The sequence below is a fragment of the Monodon monoceros genome, unplaced genomic scaffold, assembly GCF_005190385.1.
Source record: "Monodon monoceros isolate NGI ecotype Baffin Bay Population unplaced genomic scaffold, NGI_Narwhal_1 Super_Scaffold_3, whole genome shotgun sequence".
Lineage (NCBI taxonomy): Eukaryota > Metazoa > Chordata > Mammalia > Artiodactyla > Monodontidae > Monodon > Monodon monoceros.
Window position 1 is genome coordinate 76784812 of NW_021703780.1, and position 20142 is coordinate 76804953.

General features: G+C 41.9%; 1 protein-coding gene across 12 annotated transcripts in view; it reads left to right on the plus strand.

Moving 5' to 3' along the window:
- ATXN7 (ataxin 7) overlaps nt 1-20142 on the plus strand; it is a 140206-nt gene that overhangs the window by 19797 nt on the left and 100267 nt on the right. For 11 of the 12 annotated variants that reach the window (XM_029243589.1, XM_029243580.1, XM_029243582.1 and 8 more), the window contains exons 2-3: nt 7501-7599; nt 19750-20073. In XM_029243589.1, the coding sequence (XP_029099422.1) occupies nt 19761-20073 (313 nt within the window). In that variant the 5' untranslated portion in view covers nt 7501-7599; nt 19750-19760. Of the gene's footprint in view, nt 1-7500; nt 7600-12447; nt 12530-19749; nt 20074-20142 lie in introns of those variants that run through there. The other variant, XM_029243585.1, reaches the window with a different exon arrangement.

Consider the following 20142-nt stretch of genomic DNA (forward strand, 5'->3'; position numbering starts at 1 on the left):
TAGTATTGAAAAATTGCATTAATGATACTCATTAAGTGATGGGTCTGAAATAAATAGCATACTAAGTAACTCTTCATAGCAAATAAGCCATTTTTCTTGGTCAGGTATACCTAAGAGGCCTGTGGCCCAAAACACTATCTATCTATATCTATATAGATATATATACACACACACACATTATATAGAGATAATTTAAAGAATATATATCAATTAATTAACTTGTATATTTATACAATGTGTGAAGTGATACAGGATTTAAAGATATAAGATCTACCCCTCCTTTTAGCAGCTTTCTATCCAGATGAGGAAAATAATTTATAGGTACAAGAAAAAGCAACTAACTACGGGAGTGAACTACTTAACCTATCAATGCAATGTGTATAAGGCAATCCATAATTAATTACTAAGTAAATCTTTCAGATTGTAAATGCTATAAATATTCAGAGGAGGAAATGATTATTGATCTCTTACCCTTAATTTTTGTCACCTGTAACATGCAGATAATACCTACCTCATAATGAGAAATGAATAAAATAGGTATGTATTTCCTATTAGTACACTTTCAATCAATTATAGCTGTGCCATTGATAATGAAAATTATGATGATATAGTAACAACAATAATACTGTATTAGTGTACATTGACTGCTGTCACTACCCAAAACCTCAGTAGCTTAACACAATACATGTTTACGTGTCACTCAAGTCACAGCTCAGTGTGGGTTGGCAAGGAGGCTCTTGCTTCGCCCAGTCATTCAAGGGTGAAATTTTGTGACTTTGCTCATCACCTCTAGGTGCTTGGAGCCTTCTCCATTTGACCAGTAGAGGGTATGAGAGATTGAGGATCAAGACAAGGAGGTTTTTCTGGGCCAAACCTAGAAGTGGCCCCAAACATTTCTGTTCATGTTTTAGGACTCAGTCATATGGTTACACCTTACTAGAACAAATACTGGGAAATTTAGTCTAATTGTGTGCTCAGGAAGAGGAGAATGTGGATATAGGTGAGCATTGGCAGTCTATACAAATAATAATTAGAAAGGCTTAATAGAAGAGGAGGGATTTTTCCTGGATCTTTTAGAGAAGAAAGTGAGATTTGTAATAGGTTACTCAGCCTGCCTTTAGGTGGCATTATTTCAAGAGGAAGGATAGAAGAACTTAAAAAGCCTGCAAGCATTGTTAATAAAAATTACACATTTGTCCCACTAGCCACTGCCTTTACTGTAAGCCATTTGGTAATGACCTTGGGCATGCCATCTAACTACTATAGACCTCCATTTCCTCACTTATAAATATTCTTCATAGGGATGTGGTGAAGTCTAAACAAGACTGGGCATACAAAGTGCTTAGCACAGGGTCTGGCCCAGAGTAAACATTCAGTAAGAGTTATTATTACTGATAATGTTAATGTGTATGGCCCCAGAGCCAAATATTTGCTAGCTGTTCATTTATTTGTCATCTTTCCTAAAGGACTACTTAGAGTAGCAATGACTTGACTGAGTATATTTCTATGAACTTTAGAATTCCATAACCCCAGTTCAGTAATAAGAGATTAGTGTTCCCCTGGCAGAATACTGGGGGAGAAACCCTCTCTGTCCCCCAAGGCTGGCATCCTCGCATTTAACTCCACAGACTTTTTATTCTTCTGTGAAGAGGACAACAGTAGTATTGGGCTATGATTTACCTCTACTCCCTTCTTCCCAGGACTTTCTCAGTGTTGAACTCTCTCTGTGAGTTTGTCAGGGAAGAATGAGGGTAAATGTCAGAACAGCTACTTTTTGCTCAGGCCTAATTGCAAGTTCTTAGCAAGGCAAGAACATCCCACCCAGGCCCATGTTAACTTGAGTGGATGGGTAGCTGTCAGAGCCTGTGGTTCCTTTAACTTAATTCTGTTCAGCAAACATTTATTAACAGCCCTGGGGATACAAGGTTGAAATGTTGCAGACCCTGCCTCTAAGAAACCGACTTAGGAAGGGTGAGTTTCTTGGAAGGTAGGAAGAAAGGAATTCAAGGTGGTGAGAAGAGCAGGTGTGGAGGAATAGAGGTAGGAATTGTTGTGGGCGGCAGCGGAAGGAATGGCACAAGCTCAGCTCCAGTATGCAGCTGCCTCAGGTCTGCCCCTAATCGGCCTCTCCTCGCAAGCCTCAGTTTTCTCTCTTTTAAAGGAGTGGAGTAAAAGTTCTGACATCATAGACCTGGGACGATTAAGTGAGATGATATATGTAAAGGGTTTACTATGTGTTAATAGTACTGGGTACATAGTAAGTGCTTAGTACATGTCAGCTGCTACTATTGTTATTGTTTTTGTGTGCTTTTGTAAATCGACTTGTAAACCTACTGCCTTGACCAAGGATTTTGTGCAGGCAAATTAGAGAACTACTGGGAATTTTATTATATTTTTGGTTCTCTCTTAAGGCTACTGGTGAAAGAGTATACTGTAGTCACAACTAATGGAAAAATGGCCTGCTGACCCCTGAGCTAAAAGGATAGAGAGCCCAGTTAATCTCAGTGAAATCTGGGGGAGTTAGAGATGGGAGAGCTGTGAGATGGGAGAGCTTGAGATGGGAGAGCCGTGAGACTTAAATAGCAAAGGGAGGGAGGGATGGCTATGTTGAACCCTTTGGAGGGAAGAGGGGCTCAATGTGTGTGGATATGTAGAAGTTGTCAGAAAATGGAGCCTCCTTTCTTTTCTTTTTTTAATGTTTATTTTATTTTATTTATTTATTTTTGGCTGCTTTGGGTCTTTGTTGCCGCGTGCGGTTCTTCTCTAGTTGCGGTGAGCAGGGGCTACTCTTTGTTGCTGTGCGCGGGCTTCTCATTGCGGTGGCTTCTCTTGTTGCAGAGTACGGGCTCTAGGCGCATGTACTTCAGTAGTTGTGGTGCACGGGCTCAGTATTTGTGACTCATGGGCTCTAGAGCGCAGGCTCAGTAGTTGTGGCGCACAGGCTTAGTTGCTCCGCAGCATGTGGGATCTTCCCGGACCAGGGCTCCAATCCGCGTCCCCTGCATGGGCAGGCGGATTCTTAACCACTGTGCCACCAGGGAAGCCCTGGAGGCTCCTTTTAAAATGTTAAGACTTCGCGTGAGGAGTTTTATGGAGGGTCAGGAAAGCCCACGACTGACTGCAGGTACTAAAACGTATCCCTGAAACCTAGGCCAGAGGTGCTGGAGTCCTTCCTAGTAACTGGCTTCAGCTCCCTCTTTACAGGTTATGTTTTCAAACTCTTTTTTGTGTTCAGTGGAGTGACCCTTAGAGCAGTAGGTGCAAAAACTTGACGGTATCTGTGGGAGATTTATTCCAGTACTGCACTGTGGACCCTCCAGTCCCATGGTATCCATGGGTTCCGCATTCACGGTTTCAACCAACTGCAGACTGTAAACATAGTGCCCGACCAGATGAGTGATGGTTGAATCCACGAATGTGGAACCTGTGGATAGGAGGGCCGACTGTATAGAGTTTCATTATTAAATTTGCTTTGCCAGGGAGAAAACCGGTTAGGGTGAAAGCAAGGTGGAACTTGGGTGGGAAGAGAGTGAATAAACTAGGGACGCTGTCAAATCATATTTTTGGAGAATATGCCTACAGTTGACAATGTAACCTGTTTTAAAATTTTTGGTTTGTGGTTTTTCATTTGGGAGAAGAGACTTAGGAAAATGACAAAGGCTCAGTGTCACAAGCTTGGCTGCCTACAGGAGACAGGCCTGGAAGGAAAATAAGTGATGTGGCCAAGCTGCGTACTTTGGGAAGTACATGCCCACTGACAAGAGGTAGCCCACGACGCAGCATCAGCCGATTATCCGCATGTGGGAAAGCTGGCCTCAGTGGCCAGATTTTTGGACCTTCAAAGAGAAAGTGGAAATACAGAATTTTAAGTGAATCCTTCTAACTTTTAAATATTAGCAACAAATTCCCTTTTTCTCCCCCTAAGATCACCAAGCAAACAGACAAAAAAGTGAACTATTTTAGGCCCATGTTCTTTGTTTGCAGTGAGAGTCAAAGAGTGGAGAGAAAAATGTGTAACCTGGGAGTTAGGCAGCTCAAATGAATACACTCCTGGTTCTGGTGCCCGCAAGGCAGAACCTGGCATGGGGCACGTGCTCCACACGTTTTCATTGAATAAATAAACCGGCTGGGGTAAACCTCTCTAGAGAGATGGAGAGAGGAGTCTGCCTTCCCTCACCTCCAGCTTAGAAGATAGAATCAAGTCAAAACCTGTGTTGCCCTCCTTGTTGGGCCCACCTTTCTAGCCCTTTCTCTTCCCTTTCACAGCCTCTGCAAGCACCTGAGGTGCATTCTCACTCTGCAGCTCCATGGTTTGCCTAGAATTTAAGGAAGTTTAGGAAATAAAAAGAAAGTGTATACTGCTATGCTTAAAAACAGGACCAACTCAGTTTAGCCTGTATTTTCTTTCCTGTATCATGGTTAGTGCTTAATTTTGATAGACTCAATTATATAACAAGAAGTGATCCAGATTATGCCATAAATTGCAACAAGGGTCTCAGAGTCTTAAAAGGACGTAGAAATGTTACTCCTGGAAAATAAGTCATTTTCTTTGTTAAAGTTGATGTAACAGTGCCCATGTAACAGTGTGGGCTTTTTGCTGTTTAAAGTTAATGAGAGGATTTTTCTGAACCCTTGGGCATTCCACAGGATCTTCTTTTATATCAAATTCTGCTGATATCTGCCCTTTTATTTATTTATTTATTTTTAGTACAGAAGTTTTACTGTCTTGAGCAAGATTATTTTTGTTGCGGTTATCAGAAATCAATTCCTAAAAATTCAAGCTCTGATTGGGGGGGGCATTTACCCTTCAGGTCCAGGGGATTCTTAAAACCCTACAGAAGGATGTGCTTGGGTCCTCTGGGAGACTATACGTGGGATAGGAAAGCCCTAGAACCCCCTGGGCAGAAACTGTTTCCCTTTCTGTCCTGTGGGGCTTCAGGGCCTCCTGGGGCTGATGTACTCTGAGCAGCATGTTCATTCGTCAGTCTTTGCTGACTGGCTTTTTCCTAGAGACTGAGGGCACATGGGGGAGCTTGCAGCGTAGATCAGAGCAGACCCTCTTCGTCCCAATTTCTAGTGCTCAGGAGAACCAGTTGAATGTCTCAGTTTGGGTCATGTGTCCAGCTTTCACCAAAACAAGAGAGGAGTTTGGAGTTTCATAGTACAAGCATTACTTGGCATTGGGTTATATGGTGCTTACAAAAAGGGTCACCATGGGCTAGGCAGCTACTCTAGAAGAAAGCCATCTTTTACAAGCTCCATCTTCCACCCCCCAACCAAAAATTTAAAAAAAGAGTAAATAAATTAAATTTATGCCTGTCAGGACTTTGGAGAACACTCAGATTAGGTCTTTTCTTTCTTCTTGTTTCCATCTCCTCTCCCACCTCTAATGGGTTGCCATTTAAAAAATCTTTTAAAAAATCGTATTTGTTGAATGCTTGTTACATAGTAGGTGGTGAATGAGTAAAAGCTATCAAGTTGTATGTTTCTATTGTTAGAAAATGTTCTCCAGTCTTCCTTTTAAATTATTTCTTTCTCTTCGCAGAACAAAATTAAGTTGCTGTTTAGGCAGTTTGGTATACTGGAAAGGGAGCTAAATAGCACCAAAGGCCTCCATTCTGGTTCCAGTTTCAAACCATTTATTTTCTGGGTTATCTTGAGCAAATTATGACCTTCTCTCAGTTTGTTTCCTCACTAGTAAAATGGAGATCATAAATAACAGCTCTTTTGAGCACAGTGTTATTGTGAAGATAAAATGAAAGAATATACACAAATATGTGATAGTTGCTTTTTTCCTACTAAAGAAAGATTTCTGACCCCTACTCTAAGTAGAAAAGTTACTATTTTTAAATGCTTATTTTTAGTAACTGCCACTACCATTTTTCTCTAAGAACAGGGTATCTCTTAAAGCATTTTTACAGTATTCAGGCTAGTAAACGGTGAATTCTTTTTACTAAGGCAAACACTATCTTGGGGGAGATTTCATAGCACTCTGATGACTTCCTTGGATACTTTGGAGATATAGCTGAAGTGTTCTGATGGAAAACTGAAAACCAGCTTGACTTAGAGAAGTAGGGTCAAGCACACATGATGCCGGTGTTGTTGTATCTGCATCTCCAGCCTACCTTGAAGGAATCACCTTCAAAGAGGTGGTTATCTGTAACGTAACATCTTTAGTGGCTGCCTGTATCCTGGGAATTTGTAGCTTCCTTTGAGTGATTTTGCATAGCCGTAAAATGTTTAGAATGCAAAGAAATGAATTTTGGCTCAGGACAGACATGTTAAACAAGATAGTGGCTTTTATTGGAAATAAGGCAGAAAAGGAACACTGAAATGGAAATCAGAGAAAATTTTTAAAAGATAGGAGACTGGGAAGCAATTAGAAATCTGAGAAAGAGAAACAGCTGGCTTATAAAGATTGTAGGAATGATTACTTTACTGAATGATTACACTGCTGAGTAACATTTTGTGGGTGAATAAAACTGTTTAAAAAAGGGAGAGGGGAAGGATATGATCCAGGAATAACTTAAAAGCCAATAAAGGTAATTATGAAAAAATGTTCAAACATGGCATAGAATTTCAGCCACTGACTTTGGAAGATGCTTTATTGGCACCTCAAACCATAGAAATATTTGCCGTCTTAGAGTACGTGATAATAAATAAAAGTTGAGCAAAGCCTTGGTGTATAGCCAGTGAGGATTATAGGAAGAAAAGTGTATTACCAGTGAATTTTTCATATGAAATCAGCCTGCCTTGTGCTTTATCTACTTGGACAGCATCTGTTCCATAGCTGTGTCATTGCCCACATTTGCTGTTTTTTTCCCTCCTGCTGCATGTCAAACTTGAAAACCAGCTTAATTTCTAACTCTGGTTTGTTAATCTCCAATCCCTTGATTCCATAACTCAATGCTCTTCCCCAAATTAATTTGAGTAGTACCCACATTCTACTTGAAATATGTATGAGTGCATATGTACAAAAATATGCAGATAAGGCAACAGGTAATTTCTTTGTGTTTTTTTAGGAAGATGGTTTAATTGAGTTTTTGTTTCCTGTTTGTACTATTATGAATTGCTTTTATAAACTGCTGAATGATAAAGGACAGAGAGAGCTTTCCAAATAATATTCTCACTCAGTGTGTTATGTGTGGGTTAAAATCTGACAGGTTTCGTAGGAGCAGGCTTTCTGAATAGCCATTTAAAAAATTAAGTGAAAACTCACTAGTGGCAAATTACACACAATGATTTTAAGCCCCAGGAGGCTGACTCTATGTACATATTGAATAGTTGTTTGTTCTTAGTTTATTGTATAAATATAGCCAATTAAGTTCATTGTAAAAAAAAATTGAATTGCATTTGTTGTAAAATTGGTAAAGTGACTCGAATTTTAACACTTCGACATTTTAAACACATATAATTTTGGGACACCTGGCAACTAATGAGATTGTAGATTTCTGATTAATTTTATACATTGTTTCATCCCTTTGCCCCTTTTTTTTGTAGGTCTGAACAAAATTAAGAAGAAGGAGCTTCTACAATCACAGCAGATGAAGATCCACTGGTAAATCGATCAGGATTTTTGGCCTGCCCTCCAAAGAAAAGGTAACTGGTTCTTTCAACATAGCACAGCTGAGTAAATGCTGCAGTGCCTCTGATTATAATGGAGTTTGAGTTTTACCAAAGGATGATAATTTTTTAAATTTAAGGTATCTGAGTAAGGTCTCCAATTTTAAGCATTGGATCATTGAATATGATCTTATTAATATGAAATGACAGTGAATTTTAGAGTACAGTATTTTTAGATGTTTGTCAAAATAAAATCTGCTAAATAACCTTCCCTCCCCCAAATTCATTAAAATTTTTGGAATACTTTGGAGATAGGAACCTGCACCGCCCGCACCCCCCCCACCAATCCATATTCACCTTTTCCTGTGAAGTTGTCTAAAGATGTGCTCTTGCATTTTTGTCCTGTTCCACTTTCCCAAGCTCCTGTTTTCTTCTCTCTACAAGCAATGTAGACCCAGCTGCTGAGGGCAGGGGAGATTGTAAGGAAATTGTAAAACCGACCGGAGAACTTCAGGTGCACTTTCTGGGCCCAGTGCCTTTGCCCAGCCTGCTGGCTCTGCCCGTGAGCAGTCCCAGATCATTACAAAAATAGCAGTCACCATTGATTGAGTTCCTCACTACATACTCAATATTTTCATTTACTATTTGGGGAGGAGGGTGGTAAGTTTCATATAATGTGAAAAAGAAGAAAAATTTCTGAAGGTGTTTTTATTAAAAAAAAAAAAAAATGATGCATCCTCCCATCTACTCTTGAAAGGAATGAGGGGGGCTTCCAAGTTAAGATGCAGTTTAAGATGAGTCATTGAAGGATAAAACTGAACAGAACCCAAACAGGAAAGACCAAAGGAGTTTCAGCCTCTGAAATTGATCAACTTACATATTTAGGCAACAAATGCAATGCCTCAGTCAAGGTTTTAGGCATCTGTAGCAAAGATGGAAACATTTTGGACAACATGAACATGCATCTGCAAAGATAACATTTTGACTGTGACCAAACAGAAACAGGAGCTTGTAGAAGGATGTAGCAGTTTTGTTAAGGTGTTTAGAAGAACAGGACTGGGCAGCTCTGAAGTCTCCACCTTCAAAATAGGCCCTTAAAATTTTCCAGCCCAAAGCTGAAAGGCCAGCAGTGCAGAGGTATCTTTCAGTGATCATCAAAGTCATCACAAAGGATGGCATTCACTGTGGAATGTCTGGAAAGTGCCAGAGAAGCAAGAAGCAGGGCTTTCCTAGATGGTGGTCAGCAACTGGCAGTGGTGGGATATGAGGGAGTGGGAGGTGAAGGTAGAGAGGAAACATTTGACAGAAATATGCCAAAGGACCTCTTTAGTCCATAACTGTTTACTGAGCTTCTGCTACGTGCAGAAGGATTATCCTTGAGGAGGAAAAGAGAAGAATAGGAGGTGATTTTCACAGACTATAATTATGACTTACCCTTTTTGAATACTGTTCCGATGAAAAGTCAAGTATTATAGGATACCAGGAAGCCAGTGACAAGGGGGGTAAAGAAGTATCGCAACTCAAGACTGCAGGGATCAGACATGTGGAGGAATGAAATGGACCAGGTGGAACTATGAGAAGCTGTTAAATTCATGACTAATCTCAAAGGGCTTTTACCTTTTCAATGCCAGCTGATCCTAGTCCCAAAATCCATTCAACAGATATTAATGGAGTGCCGACTTATATGCTGTGCTCTTCCAGGCACTGGGAATTAATTAGTAAATCAAAGTCCCTGCCATTGTGGCACTTACCTTTTAATAAGAAGAAATAGATGTAGCAAATGTAATAAGTAAATACATTGATTTGACTTCTGTTTTAATAAAACCACTCTGGCCACTATATTGAGATAGGATATAGAGGGCAAGGGTAAAAGCAGTGAAAGCAGTTAAACTGTGGTTATTGAAATAACCCAGGCCTTTCAGAATTTTAAGGGAACTGAAATCATAACTTTAATGACTTTCCTTGATTTTTTTCAAAGTTAGCAATTTAAGAAGACAGTTTGAGTCCACCTAAATAAGTCGGTGGGATTCTGCCACGTGGTGACAGTTAGCTACCTTGGGTATAGAAGTGATAAAGGAAGTCAGAAAAAGGTGAGGACTTTGGGCCAGGCTAAGTTGGGGAAGGTCAGAGTTGACTTGAAACTCACATGAAAGCTTGATTTTGATTAGCACATGAAGCTGAAGGAAGAGAAAAGATAATGGCATGTAACTAGTCACAGTAGCAAAAAGGTGGAAAGAACCCAAACGTCCATCACCTGATGAATGGATAAACAAACTGGCATATCCACACAGTGAAATTTTATTCAGCCATAAAGTAGAAAAAATTACAGATATATGCTCCAACATGGGTGAACCTCGAAAACCTGGCTAACTGAAAGAAGCCAGACGCAAGAGGTCACATACTGTACGGTTTCAACATTGTGAAATATCCAAAATAGGCAAATCTATTGAGAAAGAAAACAGATGTGGTTTCTAGGGGCTGTGGGAGGGATGGGAGACGGGGAGTGACTGCTTAACAGGTACAGGGTTTCCTTTCAGGGTGATGAAATGTTCTGGAACAAAATAGTGATGATGATCGCACCACATTGTAGTGTACCAAATGTCACTAAGTTGTATACTTTAAAATGGTGAATTCTATGTTATGTGAATGTTACCTCAATTTTTTTTTAAAAAAGGATGGCATGTGGAAAAGTATTTGGAGGATGTGTATTTTATGTCTTGTTTAGCTGGAGTGGAGTCTTTGTAAGGGGGCGTGATGGATGATAAAACTGGAAAAAAAGATTGTTGAGTCAGATAGTGAAAGTTGTTGGCTGCCAGGCGAGCAGTTTAGACTCTCTTCTGTTAGCAGCTGTAAAACATAGCAGTGTGTACTCCCTAAGTAAGAAGGAAACTGAAGAGAGGTTGGTGCTTTGGGAATCGCAGCCTCTGGGATTCAAAGCAAAGCAAGCGGCCTCTGGCTTTATCAATCTGTGCTATTGCTGCTCACCTCGTGGAATTTTATGATAACCTCATGGAAGTCGCAAACAAAATTAATTTAGAGTTTCTTCATCTTTTAAAGAATATGCTTATTATAGTTCCTGATTATAAGTGTTTGTTATTAAAAAAATTAGGTAACTATGTGAGGTGATTGATATGTCAACTAACCTTATCGTGGTAATTGTTTTGAGATATATATATATCCATATCTATATATCTATCTCAAGTATCTCAAATCATCACATTGTATACCGTAAACATACACAATCTTATGTGTCAATTATATTTCAGTAAAACTGGAAAAAAGTTTAAACATTATATAAACCCTAATAAAAAGCATAATAATTACATTCCTTCCCTCCCTAGTACCCATAAGTCCAAAGCTATCTAGACTGTTGTCTGTGAATAGACTTATCGTCATCATCATTATTACATTTTCACAAAAACAGGCACATATTATGCATAGTATTTTGCATGTCACTTTTAAAAAACTTACTTCTTGGCTGTCTTTCTACTTCTTTCTTTTGGATTGCTACATTATATGCTAGACTTTCATTTGTAAAAACGAGCAAAAAAATTGAAAAGCAAATGCCATTTACCTCTATTACGAAGAAAATGAGGTATCATAAAATGTAAAAGTAGCTAACACTTAATGAGCCCTAACTATTTGCCAGGCGCTCTTCTAAGCATATTAATTCACTCACTCCTTGTAACAACCTGATGAGGTAGATACTGTTTTGATCTTCCTTTTACAGAGAAGTTAACTGAGGCAGAGACAAAGTGTGTCCTGTTATGGTCCATGGTTAGGCAGTAGCAGAAATGGGCTCCAGGACCCGCTTCAGCTCCAACTGATGGTCGTTACGAGGGAGCTTGTGGCCGCTGGTGTGAGATTATAAAGATTTTTCAAGAGAAGTCAATCTGGAATTTTGTGTGAAATTTTCCAGATTTTAATGTTGGCTTTAAAAAAAAAAAAGCTTTATTGAGATATAATTTAAATGCCACAAATTTACCACTTTAATCATTTTTAGTGTATTGACAATGTTGTGCAGACAACACCTCTATCTAGGTCTAAAACATTTTTATCACCCCCAAAGGAAGCATCGTTTCCATTAAACAGTCACTTTCCATCCTCCCCTCTCACCAAACCCTGGAAGCCGCTGCTCTGCTTCGTTTCTGTGAATTTGCCTATTTTGGATATTTCACATAAATGAAATCATATAATATGTGGCCTCTGTGTCTGGCTTATTTTACTTAGCTTGTTTTTGAGGTTCATCCATATTGTAGCATGTATCAGTACTTCATTCCTTTGAATGGGTGAATAATACTCTATTGTGTGGCTGGCTATACCACATTTTACTTAGCCATTCTTCAGTTGATGGACACTTGGGTTGCTTCCACCTTTGGCTTTGTGAACAATGCCATTATGAACATTGGTATACAAGTATCTCTTTGAGTCCCTGCTTTCAGTTCTTTGAGTGTATACCTAGAAGTGGAATTGCTGGATCATATTGTAATTGTTTGTTTAACCTTTCAAAAGACTGTCAAACTGTTTTCCACAGGGGCTGCACCATTTTACATTCCCATCAACAATGTAGAAGGATTCCTATTCCTCCACATCCTTACCAACACTTGTCATTTTCTGTTTTTGTTTGTTTTTATTTCCTTACTAGCCATCCTAGTGGGTGTGGAGTGGTATCTCATTGTGGTTTTGATTTGTATTTCTCTAATGACAAATGATGTTGAGCATCTTTTCATGTGCTTGTTGGTCATTTGTATTATCTCCTTTGCCCATCGTCTTTTGTTGTTGTTGTTGTCAGAGCTCTTTATACATTCTAGATACAAGTCCCTTATCAGATATTGGATTTGCAAAAATTTTCTCCATTATCTGGGTTCTTTTCACTTCCTTCAGGGTGTCCTTTGAAGCACAAAAGTTTAATGATTTTGATGAAGTCCAGTTTATCTATTTGGCCCTGTTTTGTAAGAAATACTTGGTAAGTTGGATTCCAGCCTTCTAATCATCCACTTGTGCTTGCTGCTGTGCTGCCACTTCCCCCAGAAACCAGTAGTGGTTTTGTTTTGATTCACCGTTTCGGCTCCCGAAGTTCCTTCACTTGGAGCAGTTTGGTGGAGAGGAGGATGCAGTAGAAAGTGGAGAAGATCATGGTCTCCGGGTCCTGCAGATTTTATGTCAAAAGAGAGGTTTGAATAGGTTAAAATAAAACGTCAAAACTTTGCTGTGAGTCATAGGTGGTGCCATTTAAAATCAGAGAGGCCCGGGGAGTGAAGTAATTGTGTGTTTCTGGGAAGAAAGGTTTAGGGACCCTGAAATCTGGAGAGTCATTTGGGTTCAGGTCTCGCCCTTTGTATGAGAAAATATGTGTTTAGGTTGGGGGTTGAAGATAGGGAACTGTATTCATTCATAGTCATTCATTCACATGTTAGTGAAATGTAGTAAAATCTGCATGCCATCTATCTTTACCAAGAGGTGGAAGGTTTTGTTTTAGAGGTGGAAAGGGGTTGCAAGCCTTTGTGGAACAGTCTGCCTTTGCGGAAGCAGTACAAACCCAGATGGGTTCCTGGATCAGGGTGTACACAGAGAATGTGGAAAAGTTAGGTGGATTGTGTTTGCTAGATCTGTGTCTTTACTTAGGACTGGAACTTTGCTGCAGAAAGGGGGAAGAAAAAGCTGTGTTGTTCCTTCCTTCTTGTACTAACACACCTATACTGTTAGTCCTAGAGTTCAGCCCTAAGCCATTTTGCTGACCAGCTTGGGGACCTGGACACTGCACATCTTATGGTTTGTGAGGAGGTGGGTTCCATGTTCCAAATGACACCCTTATGTTGGAATGCAAACTGTTAATCCTTGGGAGACTAAGCATATATCTCATTGCCACCTTGATTTCAGGGCATATACTCTTAACCCTAGTCCAGGAAGTCCAATTTAGATTTAGATGTAGAAGTGGGGATGAGTTCCTATGAGCTTAGTGTGAAAGATCAGGAAAGATTTTGTTAAGGAAATGGAACTTGAGGGGGAATGTAACTGAACAGTAGGATTTCAGCCAAGGGGGGGGACGTATTACAGATGGCGTGGCCTGTATGAACAAAGGCTTGAGAGCTGGGATCTGGAGGGGGAGCATATTCAAAGCTATGAATTGGTCATTTGGGCTGGACTGTAGGGTACCTGCAAGAGGGAACACTGTAGATGCGGTGGAGCTGAGCCTGGGGCCAACTGGAGAGGGCCTGGAGTGCTAGCAGAAAAGTTTTTATTGAGTTCAGTGGTCAGTGCTGAGCCCCTGAAAGTGTTAGAGCAAGGACTGACAAACTAACGCCATGCTTTACCCTGCAAGAATGATCTGCTAGCATATCATGGCTAGATTAGAATTGGGGCTTCTTATGTGACAGGTATGGTGCTAGTAATGATAGCTCTAGGGTAGGGTACTTTTGCACTATTAACTTCTTTAATATTCCTCGTAAAGTAGATACTCCTATTTTATATCATATTTATTTATTTATTTATTTATTTGGACTTTGTTGGGTCTTTGTTGCTGCACGGGCTTTCTCTAGTTGCGGTGAGCAGGGGCTACTCTTCATTGCGGTGCACGGGCTTCTCACTGCGGTCGCTTCTCTTGTTGTGGAGCACGGGCCCTAGAGCTCGCAGGATTCAGTACTAGCAGTGCGTGGGCTCTGTAGTTGTGGCTCGTGGGCTCTAGAGTGCAGGCTCAGTAGTTGTGGCACACAGGCTTAGTTGCTCCGTGGCATGTAGGATCTTCCTGGACAAGGGATCGAACCCGTGTCCCCTGCATTGGCAGGCGGATTCTTAACCACTGCACCACCGGGGAAGTCCCACATCATTTTATAAATGAGGAAACAGGCACAGAGAAGTCAAAATTTCCCCAGAGTTATACAGTAAATAAGTGGTAGAACTGGGATTCAGCCTGGGCATATTGGCTCTAGAACACCTGTTCTTAACTGCTGGGCCCATAAGATGGTAATACTTACCATCACTTCAGTGAGAGCTGATGGGTACAAAGGTGACATAGGGAATTATTTTTAACAGTGTGTTTAATCTTTGCATTTTAGTGCATCTGAGGCAGTGCGCTAGAACTATGACTATACAGTCAGCCGCTTTTTATAGCTAAATGTTAGTCCATTTAGCTATTTTTTCCATTCCTTTCCTATAACTTAATCCTTTCTCTCTCTTTTTTAAAAAAACTCTTTAACCTGAAGGCTTTAAATGAAGATTTTAAATGAAATTTGTCAATCGTTCAAAATTACAGGCCGGTATTAAATTCCTAGAAACATTTGGGCCTTTATTCAGTTTAAAGTTACATGTTAATACCTTTTTATAGGTGTATTGTTAAATTTTCTCTCTTTTCAAGCGGTTTGCTATTACTGGTGAATGACTCTTTGGGAGAATTTGTACGTAGCTACACACATATGATTAAGAAAACAAACCAAAAATTCAAAGCTTTGAACTTTTGGGCAAATGACACAGTTTATAGAATGACTATGCATACAGGTTAAGCCTTTAAAAAGATAATTACCTTCATCTTTTAGTCTCCACTTTTGCAACTCTCCTTATTATTCCTAATTTCGCATTTGATTGTCAGCAATTCTAGCCACCCAGCTGATGAGTTAAATTTCTTCCACTCTTCTCTTCTCCCCCTTCTGGAATACTGATGTATTTATAACAGGCTGTAAGGTATTTCACTAGAGGGAGCACAGTTAAAGAGGGGCCTTGCCTGCCATACTCCTTATGCAGAAGAGAGCCCTGGCTCTGTCTCCAGAAGAAAGAAGGAAAGAGTTAGGTGTGGTCGGAGGAGGGAGAGAGGATATGAACAAAGGCACAGCCAATTTTAGGAGGAGATAATGCAACCCAAGGCAACACATTCCTAATTTAGCGGTTCCAAGTTTCTTTTTACTCAAATGACTGCAATCCTTTGGGGTTGATAATGGAGAATCTCTGTTATCAGCCCTGTAATTTGCACACATAAATATACTGTAGTTGCTGGTTTTCAAGTTTATTAAAATGTTGTATTGGGACTGGTGGTTCTTTCCAAATAAAAAGGCTGGTTGTGTGGGGTCTTGCATCTTAGGCAAGTTTTGGACAGTTTCAGCCATTTTACATTAAACCGAATCTAAAGATTTTGTTATTGTTGTTGCTGTTGTTTTGTTTTGTTTTGTATTTAGTGATGCCTTTGGCCTTTGAACAAAGCATTTTACAAGTGAATCTGCTGTGCAAAGAATCCTTTTTGTAAAGAGAGACCTTGTTACCCTGGCACCTACTGGGAACATCCCTAAATTTGGATGGTGAAGTAAGGCCACCTTTTAAATACATCCCTGGAAGGGATGAAATACTCAGAACTTGGCAGCGTTTCACTTCTGACGGCCTAGTTCTTAAGCCACATACAGTCTAATTGGTGGTGACAGCTTTTTCCATAAGAGCATTTTGATTAAAATTAAATTAAAAAATTTCCCCTACTTCTCATTCTTCTCACATCCTCAGTGAAATTACAATGTTGTGTTTACTCTGGTGCCTAGCAGAGTGCCTGGTATGTGGTAGGCAAGCAGGAACGGTTTGATAAATTGAATCCTCATTACTCAAACCTTACAAAACATATCATTTATCTGTACAGACAGATGCTGAAGATCTTCAGAACTATAGGACATCATCAGAAGTACACCAGTAGGAGAACTGATTGATAGCATACAAGGAACGCTATTACATGAAAATAAATATAGTAAATCAATGTAAATTGTATTGTTCATGTTTTAAAATATTTTTTGGGTGCAGAGGAGGGGTGTTTAGGTTAAGAAGTCATCAGGTTCTTTATTATAAAACCAAGTGTTTGAGTTTCTGTCGTACTCTTGTTTATAGAGAGTGCCCTTTGTATAAGAACACTTTTTAAATGTTGCCCAGATTTGAGTATCAGACAACTGTACTTTCTCAGCTAGCAGTTTTGGCTTTTGTTGGTGACTCATTCAAACGGTTGAGAAACCCAAACCAACTATGGATATCAGAAACTGCATGTTCTGGAAGGGGTTAGGACTTTCTCATGGGTGAAGAGAATGTAGTAAAATACATTGGCTGCAGCAGAAGAGAACTGGTAGGGAGATGGCCAGGAATTGCCTGTCATTCTCTTGGTGCTCACATCTTCTTCAACTTGGTGACACATTTCTTAGATGAGAATAGATCTGAATTGCTCCGTGTGATATAAGATACTTGTTTATAGTGTTCGTTTTGTGTTATTTTGTACTTTCCATGGATCTTTTTATGCAATCCTCAGAAACCTGGCTTTATCTCTGTTTTACAGATTAGGAAACTGAGGTCCAAGTAAATTAGGTAACTTGCTTACGTTACACAGTTTGTAAGTGAAAGACCCAGTATATGAACCCAGAAAAAATTCACAGGGACTGGCTCCAGAGCCCTCCCTCATTTTCCTTATCTGTAAATAGTAATACAACTCCTACCCTACACAATTGAGAATATTAATAGAGATAATGCAAAAAGGTACCTACGGCAATGCTTGGCACCTAGTAGGTGCCCAATAATTGATAGCTGCTATTAGTAACAATTTCTCTTAATAACTATCATAATACTAAGAGGATGTTTGGTATTTTTTATTCTAAGGCCTGTCGTGTTTTCTTTATTAAACCAATCAAAAAATGGGGGGGGGAAGTATGAAACAAGAATAAGGACAGAAGTTGAAGTATTATAAATTGCCATATTGACCCCCATTGGCTTGAAGTCATATTAGTGAATCTTGAAGTATTTTCACATGTAAAAAGGGGGAAATCAAGCAGTGTCTTGAGGAAGTAGGACTGTACCTCATGTTTGCCATTCTTCCCCTTATTTTCATTCTCACCCTCTACTCTCAGGGATCAGAGAAGGGCTGTACTCAATAGGCAAGCTGTCTTTTTTACCTATATAGCTGGGTGGTCCTAAGCTTTTCTTTTTAATGGCAGCTCCAAATGCCATAAAATTCAAATTTTTGTTTCCCTTAAATGTAGAATTAGAAAATTCAAAACAATTCATAAATTGTGCACTTTAATCTCGGAAAACTAAAAAGTTAGGTGTTTTTATGTATTTCTGTAATTCTACAGATTTTTCAGTGATCTGGATGAAAAATTGAAGGTCTGCATTGGTGACATCCAAGATTGAGGGCCTTGGTTAAGAGTTAGGAACCTTATTACTAAGGGAATTATGTTTTACCTATGCATTTTTTTCTCATTGATGCTCTTATGTAGGAAGTTAAAGCTTTAGAAATACGGTTTTTAATCCTACCAATCATTTCTATCATTTTTGTTTATTCTGTTTTTTCTGCTTCTTAGATAAGGACAGGAAGCATCCATAGTTTTGGGGAACTTTTGTTTGCATGCAATCCAGGAAAAAATGTACGCACTTATTTCTAAACATTTAAAAAATAAATTCATATATATGTGTGTATATATATTTTATTTTTAATTTTTTTCACTAAAGCCTTTAAATTTTGAACAGGCATTTTCTACAGGAGCCCTGCATTGAGTTTAGGTTGCAAAAACATTTCCTTATTTTTACTCTTCTTTTTAAACATTTTTATGTTTCTGAGAGTTGGACTTTGTTTCTTTAGCAGAGAAGTTGGCCACCTCTATGACGCCAGATGTTCTAGATAAAAAACCTGAATAAGCCCGCTTTTTCCCCACCTAAAGAAAGCACCTCTAGGCAAGCAGCTATGACACACGTGCCTCAGGAGTGCTGATATTACTGCTATGTGAAACATGATTAAAATCATTGTTTCATGTCTCAGGCTGCAGATTTTCACATCAGTCTGACGGAAGAGTAATGATAAGAACACTTAATCGAAAGTGCTTGATGTGGTCTGCTACTGTTTCAAATATTTCAGGTGCTTTAGTTCATTAAGTAGCCCTTCATTTTATCATCTTTACCCATCACTTGAGCAAAAGCTTTGCGCGCAGTCTGTGTATTGGGGAGGGGTGCTAAGTTGTGTGGGCCAATGCTTAATTTAGTGAACAATATCTAACAGAAAACAGTATTTTCTAGGAATGCTGTACCTACACCTAAACCTTAGGTTCCCTCCCTGCCCAGGCAAAGACAATCATAAAGAGGGAGACCAACGGCTTGAATTAAAACTAAACTAGATTTGGGGGGGGGGGGGCGGGGCGAATGAATCACTTCCAGGAGCATTGGAAAGAGAAATAAAGAAATTTGGGGTAGTGTCTCCAAAACAGGTAAATGGATTCGCCTCGGTCTCTCTCTTCTCCACTCCATTTTACACTGATTTCATGGTCTCCTCTTTGCTGGACGAGCTCAAATACCCCGGGAGCACGCTGTGACCTCCCGTGGTGGGCTTAGGGCCGACACCTGGGACTGCACCTGGGCCGCATTTCCTCGCCTGCCAGTGGTTTCCTCCACGCCAGGCTTCCGCTCGGCGGCGGTTTCCCATTCATGCTTTTGACAGCCGTGCGGCCGCCCGCGAGCGGAGATCCAAGTGCTCGCTGAACCGGCCCCTGCGCCCCAGGTTGGACCCTGGGCGGGAAGGCCCTACGGCGACGCCGCCCGCTGGTGCTCCGGGGCCAGCCGGCCGGCTTCTCCATAGGTGGCTGCGTTTCCGACTTCGCCCTGGCTCCACTCCGGGGGCTTGACGCGCAAACTTCGCCGGAGCGAGCTGAGAGGGTGGGACCGGCGAGGGGGAGGAGGCGGCGGGAGGCGCCTCCGCTTAAGGGAGCCGGCCGGGCGCCGCCGCTCGGACGGACGCGCGGACGGAAGGGAGGAGCGGGGCCGCCGGGCCCGGCCCGGGGATGCGAGCGGCCTCAGGGTGGGCAGCCCGAGGGCCGGGGGTGCGTCTTGGGCCTCCCCGCCGCGGCGGGGCGCGGGGCTGGGGCGGAGGCAGCTCGGGGCGCCGGCCTCCGCGCCGGCTCTCCGCGGCGGAGGCAGGCTGGGGATCCTCCGCCGCGGTGGCGGGTGGCCGGCGCTTGTCCCCTCCCCCGAGGGGCGCCGGAGTCGAAAGCGAAAGCGAGCCCGCGCAGCGGACTTTGCGCCTGGGGCGGGGGGTGGCCCGGGAGGAGACGAGCTGGGGGGCTGGGCGGCTGGGGGCGCTGTCAGCGCGCCCCACCCGGCCCGCGGGCCGCGCACGCCGCCGGAACTCCCCGGCGCCTCCTTAAAAGCGGCCCCCGCGCGACTCTTTCCCCCCTTTTTTTTGTTACATTGTAGGAGCGGAAAGAATGTCGGAGCGGGCCGCAGATGACGTCAGGGGGGAGCCGCGCCGAGCGGCGGCGGCGGCGGGCGGAGCAGCGGCCGCGGCTGCCCGGCAGCAGCAGCAGCAGCAACAGCAGACTCCGCAGCCCCAGCGGCAGCCGCCGCCGCCGCCGCCGCGGCGCCTACGGCCGGAGGACGGCGGCCCCGGGGCCGCCTCCACCTCGGCCGCCACCGCAATGGCGACCGTCGGGGAGCGCCGGCCCCTGCCCAGTCCCGAAGCGATGCTGGGACAGTCGTGGAATCTGTGGGTCGAGGCTTCCAAACTTCCTGGGAAAGACGGTGAGTGTCCACGCCTTCCTCTTCCCCCCCCCCCCCCCCCCCCCCCCCCCCCCCCCCCCCCCCCCCCCC